Source organism: Poeciliopsis prolifica, unplaced genomic scaffold (assembly GCF_027474105.1).
Source record: "Poeciliopsis prolifica strain line A6 unplaced genomic scaffold, Auburn_PproV2 SCAFFOLD028, whole genome shotgun sequence".
Taxonomy (NCBI): domain Eukaryota; kingdom Metazoa; phylum Chordata; class Actinopteri; order Cyprinodontiformes; family Poeciliidae; genus Poeciliopsis; species Poeciliopsis prolifica.
This window is the reverse complement of record NW_026562403.1, coordinates 3,722,696-3,742,059: the sequence shown is the minus strand read 5'-3', so window position 1 is coordinate 3,742,059 and position 19,364 is coordinate 3,722,696. Positions and strand designations below refer to the sequence as shown.

The following is a 19,364-nucleotide window of genomic DNA, read 5'->3' as shown; positions in this document are numbered from 1 at the left end:
ACAAGAAAGAAAAACACTAGTGCTGCTCCTCTGCAAGCGCAGGCTTGCATTTGAATGTGTTGTCTGCTGTAAGCCAAAGTTATTACTATTAGAAATAGAAGGCCTTAAAAAATCATGATGTGTTTAATGATTCTGGGTAATTTTGCTTTTTGAATAGAATCACTGAAATAAATTTCAATATTTGAATTTATTGAAACTAACATGTCAGCCTAAATAATGTGAAAACGAGCGTTTAGATGATCTATGTAAATCCTGCACAAAAGTCAACAAAAGGCTGAGCATTACATTATGTTTTTAGTGAATGGTAAATACTGTGGTTCTGCCACCTGCTAGTCATATACACAGCTGAGGCAAATAATGTTAAATATCAGCTTACTTTTTGTGGGTGTGAGCAGTGAAAGCAAACATGGATCAACCTTTAGAAAACAAGAGAACGCTTCCACTTGAAGTCCTGCTGTTTTTCTTCAGACTGTGAAACTGGGTGAAACAATTTGCCTGACCTTTTACAAAGAACTCATTCATATTAAGTTAAAATGGAGAGAAGAGTTTTGTCTCTGAGGATGAAGACAAAGGATAATTGTCCCAAGAAGGAAAAGCTGGACCTCCCAAAGTGGATGCAACGAGATAATTTCAGGGGACAGAGAAAGCACTCAGACAGAGAGACTGATGATGAGAGTTTTGACACCAATGAGATGTGTGAGTATTGCAACAGCATTTGCATTTTCATAAAATTTCCTTTTATCAATTGTCACATGTTACATAATTGTATTTATCTAAAATTAAGTGAGTTTCTGCTGATATACAAGTTTTGTGGTAAAATAAGGTATAGTTTGTGCAAAATCTCCTGTTGTGTTGAGCAGTACTCGACACCGAGAAGCAGTTTATGGAAGCAGCAAAGAGGAATGATCTGAAAACCATGAAGTACCTTGGAAAAAGTCTGAACGTCAACGCAAAGAACGTGGTGGGTAGAGAGAGTAGCGAGCTGCTTGTCTTTTTGATTTTGAGGGACATAAATAAAGTATCAAGAATAGTGTTTAGCATAAACTTTCCACAACGAAGCAGTAAAGTGATCTGTAACTGCGAAACAGCACCACAGGTCAGCCCTTCACTACGCAGTAGCAGGCAAAAACAAGGAAGCAACTCAGTTCCTTCTGCAGCGCAGGGTCAAAGTGGACCAAACAGACAAGGTGAGATGGTCGGAAATGTTTTTAAAAAAAACCAATAGGTTACATATCTAAGCATAATTTTGTATTCTGGTTATGGCAGTATGGCATGGCACCCATTCATTTAGCTGCCTGGTTTGGCAGCTTGGAGATTCTGAAGTTACTGGTGCAGGCTGGGGCTGAGCAGAAGGTTGAAAATGAGGTAAAAAATTACGATGAGATTCTCTGACTTGCACAGAATACACACACGTAGCTTATTTAACATAGAGGATAGCGGTAAGAAAGGTGAGGTGTGTACATTTTGTAAAAACTAGTTACTCACAGATTTTTTTTTCTTCTTCAGGAAGGACTGAACATCATGCACTGTGCTGCCATCAACAACCACACTGAAATTGTAGAGTATATCATCAATGATATGCAGATGAAAGAATTAAACAAGGAGGATAAGGTATATGTTTTATTAGAAAATAGACTTACCTCATTATGAAACAGCATATTTATAAAGTGCATCTGGAACATGAAGAATCATTTAGTTCAGTTGCATTCAGTGTTTTTAAATTTACATCTGTGTGTCAGTGAGTCTGATGAACCTGGAATACAATGCATTTGTCCTACTTGTTTTCTTAACATTTGCGTCATTTAACTAATGTGTAATATGAAAACCTTTTACTTCAAAAACGACCAAGCTTTACGATAATCACAGCCAGTCTGTGCACATTTTTGCAGCAAAGTGATTGCTGTAACCATTTTTTACTTTCAAAAGTTTTTGTTTTCAGTTGAATAATGCAGAAGATATAAAAAGTGTAATACATATCAAAAGGAATGATTTGCCTTATTATCTTTAGTCACACAACTCTGTTATTTGAAATAAGGTTGTGGATTTTGTTCTTTTTTAGATCCATTGTGTGTTGCTGTCCTTGCCTGCATTTATTTCTCTGTATTCCAGTCAGGACATTGTCCATTTGCCCTGGCAGCAGAACATGGGAGCATTGAAATGTTAAAAATACTGATGGAGCCATACAACATGGCCACAATGAAGCCCAACAAGGTCTGTGTGTCTGAGCCGGCTGTAGGAAGTTGATGCATATTGTTCCTAGAAAAACTAAGGCTCTTTATGTTCATATCTGTGTCACACCTGCAAAGAAGCTCAAAGTCAAACCCTCTTTGATGTGCTGCTGTTTCCCTCCCCTCCTTCTGGCAGAGAGGGGACACGCCCCTGCACTTAGCTGCCAGGAACGGCCACTTGGACGCTGTCCAGCTGCTGCTGCAGAGCTTTGATTCTCGGGATGAAGTCAATATGGTAGACAGTCAGAGTAAACCTTCTTTTTTTCTTGGCTTTTGTGGATAATCCACTGCTGAACGTTGGTTCTACTTGGGATTAATCAAGACCGACAAAACACAATCGTGTTCCTTCAACCAGACTGTGATCTAGCATCAACTTGAACTCTGACCTCTGGGCTGTAATGTGATTTTATGGTTCATAATTGCATGATAGCTTATCCGACTGGCTTCCATAGATAATTTCAGATTCAAGGTTGTTTTCCTAAGTATTATCACACTAAATAACTAGTTGCTTTATCTTTGCTCCTGTGTTGCAGGATGGTGAGACAGCTTTGTACCAGGCGGCAGATAACAGTCAGGAAGAATGTGTCCTGGCCCTGCTGGAGGCCGGCTGTGACCCCAACATCCTCACAGTGGTATCGACAAATCTTGGATCAAGAAGAATGATTTATATTCTGCTGCCATTCATTTACTTCTACTGTTTACAGAACGTATACCTGCCTAAACCTGCCAATAAGTCTGAACTCCTGCTCTTTGCAGGCCAAATGCAGCGCTCTCCATCCAGTCTCAGAAAGCGGAAACTCGTCTCTTGTCCAACTCCTTTTGAAGTACAACGCCCATACAGATGTTCAAAACCAGGTGAGAAAACACAAGCCAGCTGGGAACGGAACATTTCCTTCATCCTTCTCAGCATTGTTGAGTCTTACCTTGAATGATTTTTTTGGGGCTGGGGTAATATAAATAAATGTGTTTGCTCCAAGCAGCTGGAGGCTCCTCTCCATCTGGCAGTGAAGAACGGTCACATCCCTGTTATCCATTCTCTTGTAGCAGCAGGCTGCAACATTAACGTAGCCGACAAGGTAGGATCGACCTCACAGAGAAACAACAGCACATTATGTGGCCAGGTCACAAACTTTCCCACATTAATTAGCAGAGATAAAATTATTCTTTTGGGGATTTTTTTCAGTAGGTTTGAGGGACGGAGTGGGGAAGGAAGTAGAAAAAGACATTAAAGAAAAAGACAGGAGGAGGACAGAAAATAAAATAAAAAATCAAGAGTGCAGGTTAATAAAGATGGACAAGTTAAGAGGAATGTAAGAAATGAAAGCAGCAAGGGAAGTGAGAAAACAATAAAAAATGGAAGGGAAACTAGAAAAAGCAAGAAGTAAGGAACAGAGGAGTGAAATTATAAAATCAATGACAAAAAGAATTAAGGAAAAGATGAAATAGCTAATACAACATTTATTTGGGCTAACAAAGAATGAAGTGAAATACATTTAGATATACATTTTCTATGCATTCTTCTATGTCTGGACTTTGAATATACTTGAATTATCCAGACAAAGCATGAACCCTGATAAGATGCCCATTGCCGTTTCCTGTTAGAGACTCCAGACTGCGCTGCATCTCGCAGCAGAGCTCGGCAGGATTGAAGTCGTGGAAATGCTCCTAAAAGCTGGTGTGGATCTGGAAATCCGGGACAGAGTGAGAATACACACATACTTGGAACACAAAATCACCTTAAGACAGTTTGACGTCTAATGCATTTATGTCACAGCACCAGCAGAGTGCATCAAAATAAAGAACCCTGTGTCTAAAATAACATAACTAATGTTGCTATTCTGATTTACTGTATCAATCTCATTTTCTGTGCTGGATTTGGAGTAGCAGGGTAAAACTGCTCTGGGTGTGGCAGCCAGAGCAAATGAGGTGATCATTGTGGACATGATCATTAAAGCAGAAAGATACTACAGATGGAGAAAGGTGAGGGGGAAAAAAAAAAATCCAAATATGCATGTTAGCTGATGCGGTTATATGAGCTCCATGCCGTCTTCAGGGCTTGAAATTCATCAGAAATGATTTATTTGGCACCAACACATCCTCAATTAGCTGCATTCCCTCTAACAACATTAAAGGATCCCATGTGAAAAAAAAAAAGAAACATTTGACAGGCAATTTACCACAAATGTAATTAAAGATATGCATGATTCACTAACATTATTGATTGCAGACATGCTTAGCTCTGACATTCATATTGCTAATCATTTGTTTTGGTGCTTTGCCGATAATCTCTTCCCATAGCGTTGTGTTTTCAGGGGCTGATGGCCTTTATCAGCCCCCAGACATGATTTAATTGCCCTTTCAGGCCAACCCTGAGCTTAATGAAAGCGTTCACAGTGAGCATCCGCTAACGTTTAAACTAGACCACCGGAATGAAACCAAGCAGCTCCGATCTACTGCCTGGCGCCTCGCGTACGAACTCCTGAAACCCGGAGACTGGAAAAGACTGGCAGAGAACTGGGCCTTCACGAAGGAGCAAGTGGCTGCTATAGCGGATCAGTGGACAGGTGCCACAAAAACCGACACACCGGACTTTAAAAACTAAAATCAGTTTTCGTGTAATCACTGTTTAAGTTTCAAGTTCAATTCACAGAGCAGTGATGTAACAGTTTGCATTTTTACACATCATAATTCCATAGTTTTCCAGACACATAGCCAGAGTGCTCTTTAGCTAATCTTTAAATAGAAATACAAAACATTCTAAACTAACACTTGTCTAATATTTCTACATCAAACTTTAAATAAAGGAGCAGAAAAAAAACTCAGAATGTAAGGAAGTGAGTGAATGACTGGCGACTGGTTGGATAAAAAGATGAAAAAAACTGGGATATGTGGACAGATGATTACATAATTAATCAAACAGTGCAAAGGTCATAGTCAGTGGTTAGATGTATAATGAAGGGACTGGTGGTGAGATGCACTGTAATGAATGAAAGTAGAAAGATAACAGGCAGAAAAGCATAAATTGATAGATTTATGGATAGCTGAATGGAGGGACTCATGGACAGGTGAACAAAGGATTTCACACAAGCCATTTTAAGCCCTAGTTAACTACTGATCTGCATGTCAGTGTGTAAATGGGAAGTGTTTGAATGCAGCTGGGTGAATGGAGTTCTAGGGTAAATCGTTTTGAGTGGCCAGCTTGACAAGGAAAGCGCTGTATTAACTCAGCCCATATACTTATTTTTCCTATTTATTCAAATGCCAGACAACACAGGAGCCCTGTAGTCATAATATCTCCCTACTGAACTCACAGCTCTTGCTTCAAAACATCTTGATCACCTTGCCTGACACTACATTGCTGTGTTGTTTGGATCCCAGGTCAGCACAGTTATAGAGAGCACGGCCACAGGATGCTGCTGATCTGGCTCCACAGGGAAGAGCTCGCTCAGACGAATCCTTCCAAACAACTCTACCAGGAACTCATCCTCACTGGGAACAGGAAGGCTGCTGGTACCTTGAACGTTTTGTCACAGAAACCAACATGCATGTAAACATTGCTCTGTGCCGGTGTGCAGTGTTCAATCAAATATTATTTTGTCTTGCAGATAAGATTCGGATGGAGACAGAGAACACCGGCAAGAATTGCTGCATTTCATGATAAATTATTTTTACATAATTATCAACGATGGATGTCTGTAATAAGTTAGTGGTAAAAGCATTTATTTAGAAAATAGCAATGTGCTGCTGATCAGTAAAATATGACTTTGCATTAAGAAAGTAAGCAACCATTGCTGCTAGATTGTTTCTAAATCATGAATGGATGCACAAAAATGATTTCATACAATAAAATCCATGTGCATAATGTGCATAATTTAAATGATTAACTGTTACCTGACATTAGGTAAAAGTCAATTTATAACCCTATACTGTAAATAATAAGAAAACATTTATACTACTCTATCTGCTATGCCTTTACATAAATGAAAGCCAACTTAAAAAAAAAAACCAACACAGAGGTAAATCTGTTGTAGAATATCAAACTTCACATGACTGTTTCAAAGACAAATGAGGATTTTTGCATAAAATAAATTAAATGCTATCACTAAATTTAATGCACCAGGGTTGATCATTCCACTTGCTTGATTGAGTGGATGCTGCATGTGCTGGTGTGTGTTCGCGATGACGCTCTGCCTCCAGCGAACGTGTGGCTCTGCTGGAACGGCCGAGGAAACTTTGAAGCTGTCGCCTGTCCAACCGTAAGCTGAAAGAACAGAGAGAGATTTTACAGCTTTAAACAGCTGGAGGCTACATTTATTATACACTTTGAAGTGCAGATCTCCACCACCTGTCATACCTGTGTAACAGGATGATGGCGTTCTACTACGACAGAGCTCATTGGTGGAGCTACTCCCATCACCTGAAGGCCGCCGTGTGGGACCTTACCGACATCAGATCGCGCAGTGATGCGAGCCGTCACAGTCTTTGAGGATTTCTGTTGACCTGCCGTCACAATCCGAGGACCAGACTGAAAGAACATGATAACACAGCTGCATTTAGGGAAGAAAAAGCATTTCTATGGATGTAACAAAGAGAGAAACCACCAGTAAATGTTAGCAGGAAAGGTTACCTATTTTCGATTAATCATATGTTCCATTCCCATGCTATCAGCATCTTCAAACATTTCTGACTTCCCCAGACTTCTTAGTCCTTCATAGCCATTTTAAAATATAAAATGGTTCAGTGTGTGTACTACACTAAATATGGTTCCCAGTTCCATATTTAGGGAACCATGTTTAGTTTCCTAAATATGGAACTGAAAAAAATGGAGACTTGAAGAAAGCAAAGAAGAGAAGAATGCAAGAATGACAGTAAAGAAAGAAAGAAAAAAGCACATGAAAGAAAAGGAAAGGAAGGAGGACGGAACAAAATAAGGTGGAAAATTGAGGGAAGAATGTTAGGAAAATAAAGGAACAAAAGGAGAAAAATGCAAAGAACAGCAAACAGAAGGATACAACATTTAGCCAAAGGGAATAAAGTCTGGAAATATAAATACTCTTATTTCACTTTTCCATACTTATCCAGACCTGGAAAAACACTGACATAACATTTCAAACTGTCCAGACTGAACTCTGATTCTATGCTGATGTGAATGTGGACTTCCCTAAAACCTTAGGTCCCCTTGACCACGATCATGTTTCCAGCACTAACCTGTTTGTAGGTGCTCGCGATGCCCGCTAATGGGAGAGAGCTGTGCAAAACTGTGGTGGAAGGAAGCATCTCTTCCTGGGAGGTGGAGACTCTGGGGCCAACCTATTGAAAATACAGAATATGCTAATTGTCTGGGATCATTAAAAAAAAAAAATTTGTCAAAGACCAACACAAACGAGTACAAACTTTACGTGCCGCCTTCCAGAAATTCCCTGTGTTTGGCTCCACTAGCTCTAAAACTTCCTCAATATTTCTGGTGGACAAAACCGTCCCGCAGCATGATGCTGCCACCACCGTGTGGTGAAAAAAAATCTAAGCAGCTTTCCCCGAATGAGGGAATAAATAAGTTCCATAAAAGGCTCCTTTATAAAAGAAAAATAGATATTTATACATCTGTACATGTTCTCTATACAGCATAAAGAAATGGAGCATGGTGAGAAGGGAAAAAAAAATCCAACATTGTGGTGATGGGTGAAGTGGATTTTTTCAATCCAGCCAAACAGTTCAGTTTTGCTATCATCATTTCAAATTTCTACTTGTAAAAATTTTTTTTAAAAACACTCATTATTTTTCTTTTGTTCCATAGTTGTCCATTGCTTTGTTTCAACATATTTCACACAACTGAAGTTTATGACTGAAGTGCAAATGAATATTCGCGTGAAAATCTAGATAAAGGCAATCTTTGTGCGCACTGGATAATCTAAGAACAAGAAAGAAAAGATAAATCAACTCACACAAAATTATAAAAGTGTAAACAAAATGAAACAAGGAAAAGAAAGCTAGTCCAGTACATTATCAGCCTCTCACCACATCATCAGCTTCCCTTTGCGTAGGTTCAAGGCGGTCAAAGTGGACTGGACTAAACCTTTTCGAGGTAGTGGGAAACTGCTGATGCTTAGGCAGTGTAGTTGATCCACGCTCATCCTGGCCAGGCGAAGGATCTACAAGAAAAACAGAAGGTGACTATCACTAAATAAATATATGTATAAAAATTCAAACACCTGTGAAAGACTAATATAGCCTAATTACTCTATGTGCCTATTCAGTTGGCAAAAGTGACGAGTCTATGAAGAATCAGGCCTGAGTGTTACAATGGCAGCCAGCTCTGACAGTAAGATAACAGCAAGCAAAACTCATTGAAGCCGAGGCCAGATGGATGAGCGAAGGAACATGCTAGAAACAAGCTGATAAGAATGAAATCCACCTCCAGCCGCTTCAGCAGAATGGCTGCTTAATTTGGTAAATCCTGATATTTTTGTTACTGATGATCAATTTTAAAACAAATGCAACTGAAGAACTTTTTTTACTTTGAACTTTGATTTTTTTAAGTAGTAGAAGTTTAAATAACCTAAATATTTAAACTAAATTCAATAGACGCTAACTGGTTGATCAGGAGTAATGCCTGAAAAAAGCTTCTTTCGTTCATCCATCACAAACACAAACGTGGATAATCATACGTAAATGAGAGGTTTGATTTTTCATCTTTTTTCCTTTTTGCTACTTTAATAAAAAAAAAAACCTACAAACCAGACCTGGCTGTTTCCGACGGTCCGTGTTACTGATTAGAAATATGTCAGGTAAGGAAATTTTGCTACAAACCATGCGATTCCTGCGGGGGTAGCTGCTCTGGTCGTGTTTCAGTGGACTGGAACATGTTGAGAGCCTCCATGTTGAGGGCACAGACGCCCCTCATGAAGGCTTTCTTCATAGACTCCTCATAGCGCTCTCGCTCAAAGTGTAGCCTCTGAATCTCTGCCTCAGCCTTCTCGAGAACTTCAGATTGCTGTCGAAACAGACGGGTGAAGGCGGAAGGAAATCATAGGTTCTTACTTAATAAACCTGCTAACATTACCCGAACTTACTTTCAGTCAAACATGATACTAGCAAAGATGGCAACAAAGTTAACACTAATTTACATTTCCTGATGCTCCATTTCTCTTTCATTTAAGTCAGCTTTACAAAACTTTAACACTCCAAATACTTATACAATTTAAAATGCTGTAAGTTTTGTTTAGATGCTGAAATCAAACATATTTCTAATAAATTACTTCATAAATCTTAAGCTATACATTTAAAGAAGGATTTGAATAAAATTGGTTAGCTTCATCTGACCTTTTGTACAGAACATTGAGACCAGCCATACTTTTAGCTAAACAAAATCAGTGTTCGTTATTATTTCATTTACCTCTGCCAGCTTGGCCTCATATTCTTCAGACAGGTGGGAGCAGACCTCCTCAGCCCTGGAACGGCACGCTCTCTCCACCTTAGACTTCCAGCGTTTTTTGACCAGACTGTGCCAGCCCTGCCACACCTTCTTCTTCAGCTGCAAACTGTGGTGCTGCCGAGCCACCTGAACAGCATGAGCCTACCAGCGGAGCATAGCCACATGAAATACTGACACGGCAATAATTGCACTTTTCATTTCTTCTCAGCCGGCTTAGGAACATTTTTCTATGCTGCAATTTGTCTGGTATGATTTTGATGTAGAAAAAAAGTATGTTTGTTCAACGTAGATTAAGAATGTTTAAAGTTACAGTGTCATTGTTGAGTAAATAGCCAATGGAGAGGAAAAACAATTTTCCATAAAGATTTAGAGGCGGTAGTTACAGTGCCATGCAAAAGTATCTCTTTTGCTTGAACTCTTTAGATCTTAGTAAAACTGCAGACTCCAGTGAGTTTTATTAGGCTTTAATGTAGAGACAAATACAAAGTATAACTGGATAGGATGGAAATTGGAAAAAGGTTTTCAAATCACTTTAAATATACAAACAATGCAGTCTGGATTTGTGGTGAGTCCCCTTTACTCTAATATATATAGATAAAATCTAGTGCAACTTATTGTTTTCTGAAGTTACTTGATTAGTAAATAGTCCTCCTACATCTAATTTAATGTCAGTAAACAGTTATTGCCTGCTATGCAATATTTTCCTTCCACTTCACAGTTATATGTTTTGACAAATTCAATAAAATCAATAAAAACCATTGAAGTTTGCTATGTTAATGTGGGAAAGATAAAATGTTTTCAGAAAGCACTGAATGTAGCTTTGTTGAAAACGTTCTTAAACAATAATTTTGATTCAAATTCTTACCGGAAAATAAATAATATACTTCATCCTTGGTATCCATTAATATTTATTAGAGTTTTTAAAGATTTTTGTCTCGCTAAAAGTTTTTATTGAACTTTATCAGACATTAAACGGTTAGAGAAAGAAGACATGCTGAAAGGGCAGCTGTGTATACAACTTTATCCACACAACAATTGAAGATAAATAATCTCTTCAATAACAGAAGGGTGGGTGTTTTGGGGGGAATTGCTACAGGGAAAATCCCTTTAGTATCAAAGCAGGTAAGTTTCAAGCTCATAGGAATGCATACCTCTTCTTTAACCTCAGCATGCTGGATTCTCCAGTGTGTGAAGGTTTTCATCTTTTCCTGCTTCTCTTTCTGTCTCTCCAACACCTGGCTCAGACTCCTGATCACCTGCAAGAGGACATGTCACACTATAAGCGTGTAAGTCTAAAATGTTCACAATACGTTCCTCAACGTCTTCATGAGGACCATGCTAATCGGGTTCATGAATTAATGAAAAGAGTATGAAGGAAACGGAAGATTAAAAGATGATTGCTCCAGTTTGGAAAAAATGTGTCAACCTCAAAAACATCATCTCTGTGCAATAAATTGCATCATTATTTGCAGTGGAGCGTGTTTTGCTGTTTTCAGTCATGATCCATTTTTCACAAACCGTCACAGAAAGGAAGCCGATCAATACAAATACCTCATCCTTTCTCAGGTTGGACATCTCGTAGGTGCGCACCAGCCCTTTCATTGTCTCAAGCTCTGACTTCAGGCCAGCCATTTGGAGTGCATGCTTTTCCCCCTCCTTCTTCAGATCCATCCTGTGCTGCTCCACGAAGGCATACTTCCACTTCTGGAGCTCGGTTAGCACGTTTGACTAAACAGGAAACAAAGGGCAAGATGTTAACGGAAGGTTTTCAGATTCCTTTATGGAGCCGAGGTCTGTTGAATAGACTGACGTACTGAATTCTCCTTTGTGTATATATATATATATAATATATATATATATATAATATATATATATATATATATATATATATATATATATATATATATATATATATATATATATATATATATATATATATATATATATATTTTTTTTTTTTTTTGCTCAACACAATCACAAACTCATGCTGCCTTTCTTGATAAATGCCAATAATGTGATTTCACCTAAACAAGGACTTCAAACTTCGGTTTGAAGTGTGAAAATAAAACAAAGTTTTACTTCTGGGCCATAAAAAGAGCCTTTCTAAAACCTGATTTAATGGATCACAAGATCAGAATAGAGCTGGTTCTCTGTGCCTTTTCTCAGCACTGATTAGCAGCTGATTGGTTGTCACATGCTCTCCATGAATGAGCTGTACAACAGCTAAGGAAAAGGGCAGGGTGAACACATCCACCTCATCTAAAGTACTTTCACCAGCAGACACTTGTATAGTTAAAAGGTCACCTTTTCACAGAAGAAAGGAGCTGTCACCCTTTTCTGGAAAGTGTCATTAAGACTCAGTCCCTTCATAAGCTAAGAGAGGGATTGTTCGCTTTCATTTTTTTCACCCTTTTAGTAAAGATTTCATATTGGCTAAATATACATTACATACAATAATATTTAAATATCTGGTGCTTTAAAATTGGTTATTTTGTCATGAATAGCCAAAATAAAATAATAATAATAAAAAACGAAACTGAAAATAGCTACTTATTGTATATTTTTTAATGGCGATAACAATGTCATCATTCTAAAAACAGAATTTGAAATGCATCATGAGACTTTTGAGACAAATTTCCAATCTCCATTTTTTCGTAAACCTCTGAAACAGATTTCAGTCAATTTTTCTTTCAATGCAGAAATCCACACATTTCTTGTCAACATCCCCCAGAATGCTATTCAGTTCTGGGTCGGAGATCAGTGAAATTATTGAACAATCCATAAAGTGCATCTATTGATATTGATTGTGTGTCTATCGATCGATTCTGTTGATTTATTGTCCAGCCCTGCCTCCCACACTAAAACTTTCACACCAGATTGCCAATGTTAGAATACATCACAAAATATTAGGCTAACATTATAAAAGCAAAAAAATTTTCAACTGTAAGGTTCATTCAAACTGAAAATCAGCTGATCCCTCACTACATAAATTTGTGTTTATTGCTTAACATCTTCCGGGCCATACTGAGAAAGCTCTCTGTGTATCCCCTACTTAGACACCTACTTAGACACCCAACAAAATATTTTAGCTAAAGCAAACAGACTGATGGATTATGGAAAGAAACTTCCATGGAAGAGGAACCAAACTAACCTTGAGGTCGTTGCTCCACGTATCCAGAATAGTTTCCATTTTGCTAAGATTCTCTTCAGAGATAAACTTCTCGGTAGAAGCAAAATCATGGGACTCCTGCTTGTCTGAAGACCTGGAGGCTCCCTGAAAATCCTCTGATGGCTCATCAGAGTGCACTGAATTCTTGCTTGACGACGGACGTACTGTCCTCTCAGCTGTAGGAAGAAATTCCAGATACTGAGAATATGCATCTACAGACATGAAGAAGAACTATAAGCAAATTGCCATCTCAAAAAAAGTACCATACTATTTTATGTATTTTTTTTCTTCAGCTTACCCTGAGAAGAGGCCTGTGACAATCTTACACTAACGATGGAGTGCCTCTCATCTGCTTCAGAATCTGGGAAATGGTTCACAACAGATCAAAATGTACGGTTCATTAAACACACACACACACACACACACACACAAAATCTCTATTAAAACTATCTCATTGTGAAAGTTAATTCTAAAAACAGAAGACAGTTTAAGAACAGGATAAGTGACGGCAAGAGTGCTGAATAAGATGAGCACGGCTCTCTCTGTCCAAGAATGCATTTATGTCAATATCTTAATTAAATTTTGCAAGGAGAAGCCAAAAAGCCTGCACTCTAAAGATCAGAGTGGGCAGAGTTCCAGGAGATCATTACTTATCAGCCTGTCTGCTCTGTGCATCGCCGTGCGTGGCTCAGTGAAAGTTAGAGCACTAAACCTTCAATGAGAAACGGTACTGGGGATGGGAACTGATTGACTGTTTAAGAAGGGTTATTATACAGAAAGACTCAGAAAGTAATGTGAGACACCAATATCTATTCTGTTATGGTGAACTGCAAGCTGAAAATGCAGAGTGCATGAAAACATAGTGTTGCCATAGGGTGAGATGGGAAACCCTTTTTGAAACCTAATCATTAGACGGGTGCTAATGGTTAGCTTCTGCTAGAGAAATTGAAGGAAAATGCATGTATATGAACATTTTCATCATACAGATCTTACCTTGTGGATGCTGTCCGCTTGGTTCATCTGTTCTGTGGGAACTTTGACCTTGACCAACAGAAAGCAGGGAATGTTTGGGGGTGACAACAGCATAGCGAAAGAGCTCCTCATACTCATCCTGTTCATTAAAACACACAAGAGACGTATGGAGGACCAAATTATTTACTGCACATAAATCTGCTTATGTGCAGCAAATAAGCTGGGTGAAAAAGCAGCTTCTTGAACATAAAATCTAAACAAAAACTATGTGATCTAAAAATAGAATTTTTTTTGTTTACTCCAAATTGTGAAGAAAGATTATCTCTAACTTGAAGAAATTTGCCTTAATTTTACACCTGACAATGCCTGTTTTGAGATGTGACCACTCATACCAGTGTAAGGTTTCAAGGGTGGTAGACAACAGAGTCCTTTTTCAAACATGTGGCATGGTTTAAATAGAAATTGCTACTGTTGCACAAAGAATGACTCTAGATTAGCTTGCAATTTCAGCTACAGCAAAGGATTCTTTTAATCAACCTGAAGCTCGGAAGACACAGAGCTGCCCCGGTCTGAGTCTTTGGGGAGAACAGGGCTGTCTCCATCCTCCTCTGATGACATCTAGGTAAGAATAAAGAATAATGACAATTTTATTACTTAGGAAAGCATTACAAGTTACTGACTGGTGAAAATAGATCATAAATTTTATATATTTTTTTCCACACCCATGTCATAATAAAAGGCAGTCTGATGACAGAGTAAAGGTCCTAACTTAATAAAAGTATTAAAGTCCACTACATACAGTAAATGTAAAAAATAAATCCCCAATTGTTTTATTCCAAAGCCAGATCTGGTCTCTATCTGGTTTCTAAGCAGCTTCTTGATGATACAATCTAGAGATACTAGACTGTCTCTGTCCCATGAAAAAAGAAGCCCAAAGCATCACTCCTCCACTACTGTGCATGACCCATTGGTTAATAATTATTATGCCAAACAGTTAACTGTGTTTTGGTCAATGGCCTTACTTTTTCTAAAGTGACAGTGACCTGAAAACCCAGTGATTCTCCAAAGCAAAGTCTTGTTGCTTGGCTTTGTACTTGAATCACTTTCAAACAAACCAGGCAATACTGTCTATTTATGTTGTAAACTTGAACATTTAGCAAGCTAATAACAGCTTGCAGAGTCCAAGATTGTATTTTATATTCCCAAAGAGGACAGTGTGAACAAATGCAGCACCTTGTTTTTTGGGAATTTAATCTTGGTAGTCTAAAATTGGAGTGCATTTTCTAGAAAGCCCACTGATTAACATACATTTCTGAGTTTTGAATGATGGACGCCATCTAGTTAAGAAATGAACCCTTATCCCATCCCGGACTGACAGGTAGAAACAATTGTCTCTCTAAGATTAAAGCAGATTGGCAAATGCCAGTGGTTACACTTTCTGATCAACAGTTAAGGGAGTGAATTTGATTACAATCTTCAGTTTGAGACTTTCTCTCCTAAAATCCTACGGTGTATGGATCTACATGGTTTTTCGTAAGTCGCTTCAACACTCGTTTTTATCATTAAATCGTGACCGTGGACGTTTCTGTGTTTTGTGTCGTTTGCTGAGAGGTCAAATAGCTAATGTAGATGTCTACAAAAAGGCTGAATAACTTCCAATCAAGTGTTTTGACACAAAATCAAAAGTAACGTCAGCTGAAATATTCACTATAATACCCAAGACGCCAAAACAAAAGGGACGTGGGTCATGAGATTTAAAGGAGATTTGTAGCTCAGATGAACAGGAAAATTAGCTAATGTTAAACCTGCATAACTCGAAGCACAATCCTGTAGCTTCTACAAAACAAGTTTGGCTAATAATTCTAGAACGTTGGGTCGGAAATCCCTTGTTGTTTCATTAAAGATTCAAGACAGAAAAAATAAACTCTACCGTAATCTCAAACGAGTCGTCAGTTGGAAAGTGCTTGCTTTGCCGTTTCAAATAAACAGACTCCCAAACAACAGCATCAGCGATTGGCTTATGCGTCTACTACTCCCGCAATCTTGGCTGTGGTTGGTTGAATTATTTCCGTGGCAACCACAAGCGGAAGAACGCTGGCTTCTGCTACGTTCAAAGGGGACTTGTTCAGTTAACGTGAAGTGTTTACTAAAAATAGTAATAAATATTGTATTGTATTATCTTTGAAATTCTTTACAGTTTGTCACATAATAGCCTAAAATAAATGTGCAGCAAATAAGCTGGGTGAAAAGCAGCTTCTTGAACATAAAATCTAAACAAAAACTATGTGATCTAAAAATAGAATTTTTTAGCAGATTTCATTTTATAGACCAAAACAGTATAACTTATAATTGTGAATAGGAAACAATATTACACCCGGTTTTCCTTTCTTCCCCTTTATTTTTCAAAATAAAAATCAGGAAAAATGTGGCATGTACTGCAACCCTATTTGTCAACACTTTTTTTGTGTGTGGTTGTTATCAAGTCGTTGTCAATCCTTGGGGTATGTCTCAGCTTGCATAGCTGAAAGCTGCGGAGTCAGTGTGGTAACAAACTAACACTGCTTATCAGCCTGAACGCACCATCTCCATGGTGATGGTGTCATCAGGAGACCTGGGCAGAAGTTCACCTTCTGGCACAATTAATCTGTGATCAGAACTACTTAAACCAAAGTGTTAAAATTGGTCCACGCTAAGATATACTGCTCAAGTGAAAAATCTGGTGCTTGAAAATTCATCTTCACAGCGTGCAGTGATAGTTTGTTACCACAAAAATATCCAGTCAGCCTAAGTTAAAGCTAAGTTTGCAAATAATGGGCAAAAAAAAAAAAATCAGTCCCTATGTTTTCAAATAGAGCTTCAAGACTTGCAGCTCTGAATCACTTCAAATCACAAGACAGTTCTAGTTTGGGTAAAACATGTATGCTTGCATAAAGTCTTTGATTATACTTTATTTTGTGAAATGCAGAGTCACACGACTATATGTTAAATAAACTGAACTTTACAGTTTGAATGACTGAAAAAGGTTATAAATTTCAACGGAGAGAAAAAAAAGAAAAAAAAAAGGTAAACTGTACACAGTCCATTTCTGTTACAGTTGCAGAAAATTTTATACACATTTTGTCTTGGGTTTGAAAATGAAGTGCTTCACAGTTTTAAAACACATGGAATATGTCTTAATGGGCTGGCGCTCCTGAGCTCTGACAGACTCCTGGGAGAGCAGACATATGGTCTCGCTCAGCTGCGGCAGTGCAGGAAGAGGAGATGTTGGTCTCGGGCCTCCTCAGCACCTGATTGACGGTACTTTGCTGTCTGAGGAGGCCCTGTCACCGGTACAAAATGACCATAAAGAATAAGCAGAAACTTGCCTGATTCTGGTGAAGTTTGGCCTAAATCTAATACTCTGTTTAATAACCAGCATTGATGTTTTTATTGTAAGCAGCACCAAACGCACCCCCCCCCCCACCCCACACACACACACACATACACATTTTACTTTGTACACATGTTGACAGCCGAAGCAGGCTTTAAACTGAAGGCATAACTGTGAGGATAATCCAAGCTGCTCTGCAGGGAGTGCAGGTTTCCTGTTGAATGACAGGAAGCTGTAACCTCCAGAGATTACTTATTTCCATTTTATAGCAGACAACTCACACATGTGTACGTTTGGTAAAATTATCACTTTGGGAAATTCTTTACACCTTTATGCAACATGTCTGAGGTTTCTTTCGTATTTTACTTTTATATTACATGACTATGTTTCTTATCTGTGCTTACATTTTTGGATTCTTTCTCCATAATTTTTGTGTTTTATTTAATTTATTTTAAATCTATTGATCTCAGACATGTTCTCTTTAGGAGATTTCTTGATAATACAATTCTCTCTGTAATCAAACCTTGATATTGTTAGAGGAACCTAAATATGATTGATCACTGTCAGTTCATATGTTAACAACTTTCAGTTCACGCAACACAAAACTATTTATCACATTATAAACAATCAACATTTTGTTTCTATTGTGTTCTATTTATATCAGTCTTTCTGAGATTATGAAGGGGATATTAAACAAGTGTGCAATTCATGTTTCCATTATTAAAACAAAGGAATCAGCAATACTTATGAATTCCTTATCAATGTATTATCAATCATATCAGTATTTAGACAAAGTAGAACATCCACTTGTTAAGTGCAAAGTAACAGCATACATCTGAGTTTCATTTACTGACAGATGACAGAGAATGACTTCAATTAAAAGCTCAGACAGTAAACAAAACAATAATCGGGTACTGGAGATGATTGTCAGATTAAAGCTGGAATTACTGCCTCAAACCCCAGTTTAAAAATGTACCTCCCTACTAGAAAACAAAATGCATCTTGCTTGATTGAAACGATATTCAGCTCACATTCTTGTGTATAGACTGTTCAATTTGTTCCAGGACAGTAATCACAATCCATTTAGCTTTCCTCCCTCTGGTATTTAAGCTCAGCCAAGTATCCACGAAAAATAGATCAAAGAGGACCTTGCAAAAATAGATGGGACAAATGTTTGCAGTAATGTAATGTTTTTACAGTGACTCACATATGTGTTACTCTTTCTAATCTTTTCCCACAATTTGTCATATTGTCATCATAAACTTCAATGTTTTATTGAAAATTTTTCCAGTAGACTTGTAGAAAGTAGGGAATGATTTAAAATGGAATGAAAATTGTGTATGTGTGTGTGTGTTTTTTACTAAATAAAACTAATAACTGTGCTGTTTATTTGTATTAAAGCCCCCTTTCTTGAGAAAGTTCAGCTGAGCAAAAAGAGACGTAACTCACCTTTACAGCAAGACTACACATCAGATTTTATCAATTTCAAATCAACTCACCTTTAATACTGTTGACTTTGCGGATCCCATTGGGCGCATATTAGTTTTTCTATGAAGATCAAACTATAATACTATATATGACAAATTATTTGAATGGATCTAGAAGAGAACACTCATTCATTAAATGAACGTACAAATCTGTGACGCTTTCTACATGTTGCATGAATAATTCCCACTACTGAAGTGTTCCAATGTTGTTTTAACTGCATTTGCTTAGATTTGTAGTTCATACATATGCTACAGTTCAGAGATCCATTCACAATCTCTGCAGCACCAGCTTTGTTGAGAACATGAGAGAAACGTTGGAGAGGCATCTGTTTGCTGTGCTTCTTAATTCAAATAAACACCAGCTAATCTGGACACTGCAGAGCTTCTGGTTTGTTGAGACAGATGCTCGGACTGACTGGTGAGCTCACAGTGTTTCATGTCGGCTACTCCAGCTGATCCCTGTATCTCGTTTCATCAATTTTGTCCGCATGTAACAAAAGAAATATTCTGCCTTGTTGAATCTGATCTGTTGTTTAATGCTGTATGAAATGATTCCAGACTACACAGAGCAGAGCTTAACAGCTATGATAAGTTTTATGCAAGCATCATCAAAGGACATTTGTGTCACTGGCAGAAAAGAAGTGATGGATTAGACTGTCCTAAGGGGGGAGTCCTGTTCCATCAACAAGTAATGAAAACTAATATG

The 19,364-nt window shown here is 38.0% G+C and overlaps 2 protein-coding genes across 3 annotated transcripts; one reads left to right on the top strand and one right to left on the bottom strand.

Moving 5' to 3' along the window:
* The first annotated feature begins 448 nt into the window (after nucleotides 1-448).
* Nucleotides 449-6,340, top strand: ankdd1b (ankyrin repeat and death domain containing 1B). Of its 2 annotated transcripts, none has more exons than XM_055049228.1 (15): nucleotides 449-696; nucleotides 861-961; nucleotides 1,089-1,187; nucleotides 1,267-1,365; nucleotides 1,507-1,611; nucleotides 2,110-2,211; nucleotides 2,365-2,463; nucleotides 2,762-2,860; nucleotides 2,985-3,083; nucleotides 3,209-3,304; nucleotides 3,831-3,929; nucleotides 4,113-4,208; nucleotides 4,591-4,792; nucleotides 5,607-5,738; nucleotides 5,834-6,340. In XM_055049228.1, exons 1-15 carry the CDS (start codon nucleotides 534-536, stop codon nucleotides 5,884-5,886), a joined length of 1,644 nt encoding a protein of 547 aa, XP_054905203.1. In that variant the 5' UTR covers nucleotides 449-533; the 3' UTR covers nucleotides 5,887-6,340. The 2 variants fall into 2 exon arrangements, with proteins under 2 accessions (XP_054905203.1, XP_054905202.1); XM_055049227.1 differs by having other exon boundaries at nucleotides 3,206-3,304.
* Nucleotides 6,318-15,818, bottom strand: poc5 (POC5 centriolar protein homolog (Chlamydomonas)). The gene is made up of 13 exons (XM_055049230.1): nucleotides 15,732-15,818; nucleotides 14,339-14,419; nucleotides 13,823-13,940; nucleotides 13,128-13,190; nucleotides 12,812-13,005; nucleotides 11,212-11,388; nucleotides 10,812-10,916; nucleotides 9,622-9,801; nucleotides 9,036-9,219; nucleotides 8,244-8,377; nucleotides 7,437-7,538; nucleotides 6,583-6,753; nucleotides 6,318-6,489 (listed from the first exon to the last, which is right to left on the bottom strand). The coding sequence occupies exons 2-13, from the start codon at nucleotides 14,417-14,419 to the stop codon at nucleotides 6,355-6,357; spliced, it is 1,644 nt and encodes a 547-aa protein (XP_054905205.1). The 5' UTR covers nucleotides 15,732-15,818; the 3' UTR covers nucleotides 6,318-6,354.
* Between the last annotated feature and the right edge of the window lie 3,546 nt (nucleotides 15,819-19,364).

What these genes read in the sequence shown, in the direction of transcription:
- ankdd1b (XM_055049227.1), top strand. Translation starts at nt 534, where the DNA reads ATGGAGAGAAGAGTTTTGTCTCTGAGGATGAAGACAAAGGATAATTGT. An exon ending in CTCGGGATGAAGTCAATATG is followed by an intron (nt 2,464 to 2,761) that starts GTAGACAGTCAG and finishes CCTGTGTTGCAG; the next exon opens with GATGGTGAGACAGCTTTGTA. An exon ending in ACCCCAACATCCTCACAGTG is followed by an intron (nt 2,861 to 2,984) that starts GTATCGACAAAT and finishes TGCTCTTTGCAG; the next exon opens with GCCAAATGCAGCGCTCTCCA.
- poc5 (XM_055049230.1), bottom strand. Translation starts at nt 14,419, where the DNA reads ATGTCATCAGAGGAGGATGGAGACAGCCCTGTTCTCCCCAAAGACTCA. An exon ending in CGTGGAGCAACGACCTCAAG is followed by an intron (nt 11,389 to 12,811) that starts GTTAGTTTGGTT and finishes TTTCCTGTTTAG; the next exon opens with TCAAACGTGCTAACCGAGCT. An exon ending in ATGCTGAGGTTAAAGAAGAG is followed by an intron (nt 9,802 to 10,811) that starts GTATGCATTCCT and finishes CTCCGCTGGTAG; the next exon opens with GCTCATGCTGTTCAGGTGGC.